The 10,218-nt window shown below is 39.7% G+C and overlaps 1 protein-coding gene across 1 annotated transcript; it reads right to left on the bottom strand.

The window, feature by feature from the left end:
- Positions 1–1,605: 1,605 nt before the first annotated feature.
- Positions 1,606–5,922, bottom strand: LOC139218713 (glutamine synthetase-like). Its single transcript, XM_070850380.1, has 6 exons — positions 5,898–5,922; positions 4,833–5,001; positions 3,002–3,163; positions 2,759–2,905; positions 1,953–2,080; positions 1,606–1,809 (listed from the first exon to the last, which is right to left on the bottom strand). The coding sequence occupies exons 2-6, from the start codon at positions 4,993–4,995 to the stop codon at positions 1,606–1,608; spliced, it is 804 nt and encodes a 267-aa protein (XP_070706481.1). The 5' UTR covers positions 4,996–5,001; positions 5,898–5,922.
- Between the last annotated feature and the right edge of the window lie 4,296 nt (positions 5,923–10,218).

Raw genomic sequence — 10,218 nt, 5'->3', positions numbered from 1 at the left:
AGCAGGCAGGTGCATGCGATGGCCTTCGTCACAGCGTACGGGTCACAGTTTGCTGCAGGGCGGCGGTCCTCGAAGTAGCCTCTCTCCTCTTGGCCCACTTGGCGAGGGATGCGGATGCTGCAGCTGCGGTCGGCCACTCCGGAAGAGAAGTCGTGGATGCTGGAGGTTTCATGGAGACTTGTGAGACGCCTCCTGTTGTCCTCGCCTCCATGGGGGTCGTACACTCTGATGTGCTCCGCGTGTTTTTTGCTCAGCTTCTCGATGGCTTGCTTGATGTATCTGCCATCAGAGGAACAATTAGTATATGGTCGGATGTTGCAGTGACTGTCTGTGAATATTATTAATATACTTCTCTAATATTTTTCTTATGTATAAGCTTGCAGTGTCAACCACAAACACTTTGCAGGTGTGTCTTGCTGTAACATTTTGAATGAAATGTGTTCAGCGTCTGCTTTACCATCTGCTGCCTATAAACACACTGCTGATATCATCTTTGAAGTTAATATGGTGAACTTAGCAAGCAGTTGCCTATTTAAACAAAGCTACAGATACAAAGCAAGATTAGTATTATTTAGAGTTATTACTCCTGATGAATGTAAGTCCGATGTTCATGCTGCTTTAGGTCTGTTTTTGTTCTCCACCAACTCCTAAAGTATTTGGCTCTTTAGTTGTTAAATGCTCCACTTCCTTCACAAGCTAGTTGCTATCTAAGTCTGTCGGCTGTTTAGTCATTGAAAGGTAGCTTATAGTGGGATTTTAGAGCTTTTTCTTCAAAAGTAGCTGCCTGCACCTGGTAACCAGGTTAATGAGTGTAGTGAGACTGGGCCAGAAAACCAACACAATGAGCTGAAAGTCACTGTAAAGCTCTTTAGAGCCAAGGGGAACTACATAGTCTGCTATTAATTCTCTGTGGGTCTGATACTAAGAGCAAAAATACATGTGATCTATTGTTAATGTAAAAATGTTGATTATAACCACTCTTAGTTACACAAATCACAGAAACTCAATTTACCAAAGTTACAGTAACACTTTGACTCATATCTTGTTTTCTACTTAATTAGTCAGATATTTTTTTGTTTTGCTTACTGAGTATGTTAAAAGTTTTGCCTTGAAAGAAAATTAAATTACTTGAAACATGAATCTATGTTATGAAACTCCAGAGAGGTGAAAGTTGCTAGTTAGACAAACTAGTGTCAAAAATGATCAAAATAAGGGCACAAAAAGGAAAATACAATTGCTTAACACTTGGAGGTTTTCCTAATGGCACTTTGTATTTTCTCATTTGTAATGTGTGAAATAATATTGTATTGAGACCAAATCAAAAGCATGTACGTTACTGAATTTTATCAAATAAAAAAAAAAATAGTCACAATTTAAGGTAAATTTGTAACACTGTTTACCAGAACATTCATTTTTTCTAGGTCAAATTTGGCCCGACCAACAGTGCTCAAATAATCAATAACATCTTTTTGGGGAAATTAGATTAAATGAACATGAGAATTTTTGACAAAGTATGTTATTATATTTCATTGGCTGGCTAAATATTAAAGGTACCATTTAAAATGGTGAATTACTGTCATTACAAGTTTTAAAGGAAACATTTACTCACTCCAGTCCTCCTTCTTCCCTCATCTGTCTGGTGCTGACATTTGTGTGGCAGCCAGCACCGTTCCAGTCACCCTTCATTGGTTTGGGGTCCAGTGTTGCGACAACCCCAAAGTCCTCACAGACACGATGCAGCAGGAAGCGTGCAACCCACAGATGGTCGCCCATCTCAATGCCCTCACAGGGACCCACCTGGAACTCCCACTGCAGTTAGAGGAAGCAGAGGCAAAGAAAAGAGGGAAGGGAAATTATACAAGGGAAGTATAACAGAAAAATAGACAAACAGTAATAATTCAAGTTGAAAGCATTTTCTATCCACTATGCATTAGAATTACAGTGACGCTTGCCTGAGATGCCATAACTTCAGCATTCGTGCCATAGATTTTGACCCCTGCAAAGAGGCAGGCCTTGTAGTGGCACTCCACAATGTCCCGTCCATATGCAGTGTCTGCCCCCACCCCGCAGTAGTACGGTCCTTAAAGTGGATAATTATGATGGGAAGCTTGTAAGGACAAAACAAATACAAACCTGTACCAAAAATATATATATATGTGATTAACTGATTCATAAAATAATATTAATGCTTATAAATCAGTATTAAGACACTGTGATGTAAACTTTTGTGTTGCTAGTTTGTTAAAAAAAAATGTTTTTGGCCCATCCTAAGCATAACTTTTCTTTTTATCTGTCTTTAATTTACCAGAAAGACCTCACCAGTAAAAATCTATTTTACAACGGAGAACGTATTATTTACGATTTAGAATTCTCTGCCTGAGCATTCCTAAACTGCTAACTGCAGTGGTTTACTAGAAAGTGAATCATTACAAACATGTTATGCATTTCTGTGCTCCACATAAACTGTCAGATCTACTGTTATATATTCCACTTCAATAAACACTTCAATAGAATATGTTCTATGGACACTAAAGTCCATAGAACAACATAAAGGACCTTTTTGAACAAGAGGTCCATTGTTGCTCTTCAAATTAAATGCTTATTGAAAATAAAAGCTACTCATAAATCCTTTATAAAAGTAAATAAATCCTCATAAAAGTATGCCTTGTCAGACAATAGTACCTTTTTCCAACATTTTTTCCATGTTAATGAAGTGAAGATGGGGGAGAACAATTAATGAAAATGTCTGCTTATTCACCTTGGGGTGCTGGGTATCCATTTGGGGGCCAACTGAAAGGATGTCCATCTATTCCTAAGAGTGTGTACTCCTGCTCCATGCCAAACCACAGGCAGTGCTCTTCAACCTCCTCCATCACTTTGTTGCAGCTCGCTCGATGGTTAGTTTCTAGACAGCAAACACAAAAACCAGTACAGTTTGTTTGTCCTCATCTCACTGAACGGGATTGGGACAACATAAGTAGACAGAAAAGTGAAGCTGTACCTGCAGGTAAGCGGTCGTATTTGAGGACCTCACAGAGGACCAGTTTGTTGGGGTCGCGGGTGAACGGATCCCTGAACATGCGGACTGGGATGAGGTACATGTCACTGTCGGAGCCTTTGGCCTGGTATGTGCTTGAGCCATCAAAGTTCCACTCAGGAATATCTGGCGAGATACATTTACTCAAAACGTTACCATCAAAACACCCACTCTAAATATGATGCAGTGTGGGTACTGTGAACGCTCACAGACCCTTTTGGCTCTGATGACTCTGGTGACCAGATGAACTTCAATCTTTTACTTAACTAAAAGTAAAAAAAATCACAACATGGGAAAAATCCGTTACATTACATGGTTTTGGTGATTTACACTTTTTTTTTCTCCTAAGAAACAAAGGATGAAGAACAGAAGGAGGAAAAGATCTGATTTTTACATGCTGAATGTTGCTCAACTCTGAATCTGCAACTTGAAAATGGAAAAACTCTAGTATTAAGCATTTTTTTAGTATAAAGCTGAAAAAACGGATTTATTTGAACATAAAAATCTGCCTCTTTAGAGTTTAAATACGACACCAAAACACTAGCAACACTAACCAGTCACTAAGTCTTTGTGCTTGATGGTGTATCAGATCTATTTCACTGAAAACAGCTTGCTGAACTATTTCGTAGCCAGGCGCAGGAGTAACCTTGTGTTCTGAGAAGTATTTCAGCACGTAACCCTTCGCTGTCACCATGTGTAATTTTTGCTCTTTGGTTTTGAACAGATTAAACAAATAAGATGCATACCTTATGTTAATTAATGAGATGTAGAGGTGCTGGCAGGTGGATTCTGCATTTCCCCCCATGAAAATGATTTGCAAACTTAGCACTCTGGGCATGAGTGCTACACTCTGAATATTGTATTTCCCCACAAACAGACCCCAGACAGTTCCACTCTCGTGCTGGGCTGTGAGCTCAGCCCCCACCCCAGCGACAGCCTGTTCACCCTGCTGCCGTTTGGCAAGAGTCACAGTATCTGCTGTCGCGCCACCATACAACAGAAGGGCTTCTTTCTTTAGGATGTAAGATTCCTTAACTCATCCTTTGCACTCCACCATATTTTTTTCTTGTGTAGCAATGCGGGACAACAACTTGAAACTAATTTAGTTCTGCAACCCTGTGCTGTAGAATGAATGTAGAAAATGAATGGTATTTTGTTATAGTTGGAGTAGAGATTACTGTTTCCCTCTGCCATGCTTTATGCTAAGGTAAGCTAACCGGCTTCTGGCTTCTGTTTGATACTGCCAGAAGCCGGTTAGCTAATATTTGTTTGATACTGCCAGAAGCTTAAAAAATATTAGCTAAGCCTGCATGTCACTGAGGTAGCACCAGGATGCTCTTACACCTGTGTTGTGTACATTGTGGATGTGCAACCCCCCCTTCCTACGAGTGTCTCCCTGATAGCAAAGGCGTTAACATCTTTTTGTCACACCTTGTCATCAGTAACTTCTTTACTTGTTGCTAATCTTCCCTCAAGGAACCTGTCAAATGCTTAATCATTCTGTTGGTCTGTCCACATACCCAGGGATCTCTGATTTCTGTGCCTCTGATTTCCAAGGTTGTGAGACGCACAGCTTCAATACCCTTTGCACCAAATGATTTAAGGCCCTCAGTTATTCTTGTAAGAGCAGAGTCAACCCTTAAACAACCTAATTGTGTATTTTCACCTTTATTTTGATGTGAAAGATCTAAATTGAATTAAAGGGTGAAAACAGATTCCAGAAAGTCAAACACTCAGTTTTAAACCAACTATTACTCACCCCAAACATAACAAATCACGAGGAGAGATCATTTACCTTCTATGCCGTCTGGCTCACAGTCCAGGGTTCGGGTCTTGTTGCGAAGTCCCTCCCCAGTGCCGTCGATCCAAATGTAGGTGACCTGGCACTTCTCTCCCTGCGGCAGGCTCATGTACTGTTCGCGCACAGTCTTGTTGAGGGAGCTGGATGCCGAGGCCATGTTCACCTTCAATCAGAGAGGCAGAATACAATGCAAAGGTGATGTTTTGATCACTTTATGTTACATGTTAGCTATGTTTCCCATTCATTCAAATATGATCTACACTGGACGAATCACTACTTGGTTACTTACTGTCCCTCACAGCTTCTTTGGCCATATACTACTGTTGTTTTGTCACTATTATTATGTCACTCTGGAGTAACTCAGCTGGTTTTATGTTCGGTAAAGAAACCTGCAGGGCTTTAAACATATTTTCTTAGGGAACAAACACTCACAAAAAGCGAGCCAACTAAATACAAACAAAAAAATACAAATCTGATCACACTGTGCACTAATATTTTTTGACACCAAATCTGCCTTATGCCTGTGCTGGATTCTTTATGAAGGTCACGCTCACGTTTTAAGATGAAAACAATGGGGCAGACCTAGACTTTTACCATGTTATTGACTTAAAACAAAGGCACCCAACTGGGGAATTTTCTTATTTTCACATCAGTCACGAGTGATTTCATTGTTATATTAAAACTGCATTTGTTAACATATCCAGCTGTGGAAGAACATACATTTATCCTATTGTAAGATTATACATTTTTAAGGTTCCATATACTTTATTTACATTATTTACAACTATGTATTTAACAAACACCTGGTTAGTTCAAGCTGCTTGAGGTTTATCACAGTTAACAACAAGAGAAGAATGAGCAAAATTGTCTAATTGCACTAAATCATTGCATCAGACCGTGCATCTCTTTTGATCATGTAAGGAACAAAAAAGAATGGAGATTTGATTTATGACATTGTATTATGTTGTCATATTTTCAGAATTGTTTTCATCAAATAGCACTATGTTATTTAACAAAGCAAATTAAATCTAATTCTCATAGATAAATACTTGGGCTTACCGTGTTACAGGTGACTTCAGGTGTAGTCAAGTGTCCACTGTGCAAGACAGCTCAGTGTGTGATGTACCCAAACCTGTTTGTTGTATTTAACTGGAATGCAAATGTCTGTGCTGATGACACTTCTTCTCACGTGACTCACGTCTCCTGTACATAATGCGACATGTATAAGTAAGTGTGTGTTTATGTGTGTTTGATTTATGTTTCCATTACACACAGTGTGATTTTTTTTCATTAGACAAGATAAGATTCTTCATGCCCCTGACTTTGAATGGAACCATTCAAACCCAACGCAATGTTTGAACGTTACTACTAAACAATTTAAGCAGTAAGCACATTACATCCATGCTGTATATTGTCAGCACATGTAAAACATTTCAATTAACCTCCTCGGTCAAAATCAGCCATTTCTGTCCTCTATATGTTAAACCAGATAAACAACTAGTCAGTCAAATCTGTGCACAGGTACAGCTGAGGTGGACATAAACTCCCATTAGAAATAGTAATGAACACCCACCTGTGCCTTAGGGGCCATCTGCTGATTGTGTCTGACTGCTGTTTGCTGAGCTGAGAGTCTTGCAGCTCAGTGAACACAATTAGAGACTAGAAGCCGCTCATATGTTCACTTTCTGTCAGGTTAGCTGTCCTGAGATCAGGCAGGAGGGCAGAAATTCAACAACCCATACAGAAAGACGACAGTCACATGGGACATGATGTCATGTTGTGTATAACTGTGCAATGAGTGCAAAGACATCAGTGAGATAAGCTGCTGAAAGAGACGACGGGCCACTGCCATAATCCAGCCCCCCCCTCCCAACACAACTTAATGACTATGAGCTGTTATATCCAGAAAATGACAGCTTTTCAAGAAAAAAAATCCTAATTTTAAGTAGATGAGTACATTTTCTTCTTGATCTTTTCCTACACTTGCTGCATAAACAGAAAGCAGTTAATCATATCTGTTGCTGATTAAATAGAGTTTTTAACAAAAGTTGGATCTAGAGTAAAACTTAATTCTGCATGAAGTGCTGCATTCACACGCTACTGAAAGCTGTTGCTGACTGAACGTGTATTGTTTGTGTTCGTGACATGGAAGATGGATTTATGACAGGGCAACAATTAAGGTTCAAGCTCCTAAAGTTCATGGAATTCAAAGCATCAACACAAACTTCTTTTTCTGCTTGTCCTGTATGTGGGCGTGGGTTGATAAGTTGATAAGTGTACGTCATGCCAATGAGGAGCTTAATTGAGGTAGAAGATAAAGGCAGCCAGAAGGTAAATCATTATAATTCTAAACACCATTTGAGGCTGATCGATCAACTATATAGTGTAAACGCCCTCAGTATCTGCCCTTTAATAACAATGTCTTACAGTAATCAAACCAAATCGTAGGTTCAAACACATTAAACACATTTTGAACCATGCAATGGTTTTGATTAGCTTGTTATGCAACATTCCAAGTGTAGTCATGTGCATATGCACCCAAGCACTGATTTAAACAGCAGAATAGCAGAGGTAACTAGCTAGTTTTGGTTTCATATGTAGACGTTTTGAAGGATCTACTTCAGTAACTTCTGCATCCACAATAATACAATGTTAAAATAGTGTTGATTGATTAATAGAATTGTGTATCTGTAGTTTTTCCGCTTGCACTTTGTAAGTCAATGAAAAAATACAAAGGAGGGGAATGGAACTTCATTTGTGCTGCTCAGATTGTAATTTACTACAACTTCTATTTGACTTTAAAACAGTGAGCTCACAACAGGAATTAGAGCTTCAGTGCAATGTGAGAAATCCTTTAACCATCTGCATCTACAGAGGACATCTGTTGGATTCTGCTCCCAAACGTTGTGTTTGAAAGGACAGCAGAGCCGTATCACAAAACTCACTGCCATCCACTCAGCAAACTGTGCTGTGGCTGTTAGCTTGGCCCGGTTTGCTGCCATTCATCTTTATCCATGCTGGGAAAGTGGGCCGGCGTTTTGGCCCAGACTGAATTATCTTAACAACCAATAGATGTACTGCCAATAAGTTTTGTACTTATTATTTTCAGACGATGTATCCTTGCTGGTGTTGGTGATCCCCTGACTTTTGCCCTGGTGCCACCAGCAGGTTGAAATTCTGGGTTTATAACACACACTACATTCAGCCTGGAGATTTTTAGTCTTGGTAACATCGAAGCCAGTGATCAGAAGAAGGTGCCATTTTGTATTCCATTTATTACGAAGTGTGACATTGTGTGTATTATAGCCTTGTTCCTTGTTTAGAAATTTCCCATCTGTAGTGACTGACAGATCTGTCACATCAAGGTCACGCCTGGTAGGTTGCTAAGAACAGCTTAACATTCATCATGCTCATCAACACCAAAGAAGAGCAGGATTGGTTGGATTGGATTCTGGCTCCATCACGTGTGCTCATTCTTTGCCCTGACTGCAAAGATCTGATTGGCTCTGTTGTATTTCTTCAGCCAGGGAAACAGACATCAATGAGCTCATATTTGAATCGTGGACAGAAATCAGAGATGTGGGTGGGGATTCAGAGGTCTGCAACCAGGCTACTGATAGCACTAAATGTGTAAAAGCATCTTATGTGGAAAATTTTGAACCATCCCTTTAACATTATTACACTTATTATAATGCTCACAGTATCCCACACCATATCACTGTATTATTAAAAGGTTATCTTTATGGCTTCTTAGCCTTCATTTGATATTTGACTGTACTGAAAGACAGAGAACATTGTAAGAAACAGGTGAAAGGTGTCTGACCTTAAAGAAACTGGGAACATAGCAAATACATGACGTGATTTAAAAAAAAAAAAAAATCTTATCCTCTAAGCAGGATTTCCATCTGCATTTTGACTTATGTCAGACTTGAATTCCTTTTGGTAGATGTCAAATAGTGCATATGTAACAGAAATAACCACAGTAATAAATGGTTCAAATGCCCAAATGTGCAATTAAAATGAAAGGCGAGGTGAACTGGATCAGGCCTGCAGACAACAAGTTCACTCTCGGAGGTCACTTAGAGATAAAGTCCAAGTCTTCAACAAGTGTCCACTCGTGTCTGTCCTCTCTCTTCATCAGGCTTTTCTCACGATGCGTCCGCTCTTCCTCAGGTCCCTCCCTCCTCTGTTGGTCCTGACCGACTGGCTGCTTGCCCTCCAGGCTGCCTGACACGCACGGGCGCTGAGCAAGAAGATAATTACAACAGGAATAACAAGAAACCACATCCTGAGTGATTACAACAGGAGTGGGGTTCTAATAACGCACCACGTAACTTCATTTCAGCTGCAGTTCAGTCACTTTTCCTGCGATCAACCAACATCTGACACCAAGTGAGCGAGCAAACTCCAGTTGTAAAACACCTTACACATAAATACATAAACATATAACTTAGTTCCAGATGCCTGGGGCCATCTTTTTTATTGTAAGTAAGTCAGTCCAATGAAGGGAAACCTTGATTCTACATCATACTTTTTTTTTTTAGACAATAGCATGCTCCTAACTTTGTGGCAACAGTTTGTGTTTGCCCCTCTCCTGTTTCAAAAACCTCCTAGATCTACTGATTCTCCAGACTTGACGCCAAAATGTGGTAAAATTTTGTTACCTTTCCTTTTAAGCAGACGTTTTCTGATTCTAATCCTAATTTTGCTAATGAAGTATTTAAATTCTTAGATAAAATACTCTAAAATCATGGCTCACTTACTGGAGCAAAGTGCTCAGGTGTCCTAATGTGACCTGACTTTTGAACTTGGCTGGGTGTGTAAGATGAAACCTGAACAAGTTCTGTTGAACTGAAGACAGCCTGGGCACGTGGTCGAAAGCACTGGGAAAACAACTAGTAAGTGAACATTAAGTTTAGAATATTGTTTGTTATTATAATTATTATCATTCATACAATACAACTTTTACCAGTGATGTTTTTTAAGAATTTTGGTTTATTTTGCTAACATGACTTTTTAAATTCTATCCAATTTTACTATTTATTTATCAGCAATGTGGGGTAACTTTATCATTGGCAGTGGGTATCTAAAGAAGTGAGTGACATCTGCCCTCGCAATATTAATTACTACCAATGATGTTTAAGAATAGGAATTCTCTGTTGTTCAGATACTGATGTCAGATGTAGTGTTGGGCTGTCAATGCCTAGAAGCAGTGCCTCCATATTCACCCAAAGATATTGGTATATTCTACATCCACGTGCTTTACTTCGATCAGAACCAAACCTAAATCACACAGGCACGCGCGGGCACGTGCACACACTCATGCACTAACCTTGAGCGCAGCAGAGGTCCCGCCGCTCGTTTGTGAGGTTTGGTGCTT

Source organism: Pempheris klunzingeri, chromosome 19, assembly GCF_042242105.1.
Source record: "Pempheris klunzingeri isolate RE-2024b chromosome 19, fPemKlu1.hap1, whole genome shotgun sequence".
NCBI lineage: Eukaryota > Metazoa > Chordata > Actinopteri > Acropomatiformes > Pempheridae > Pempheris > Pempheris klunzingeri.
This window is presented reverse-complemented; position numbering and strand designations above follow the sequence as displayed.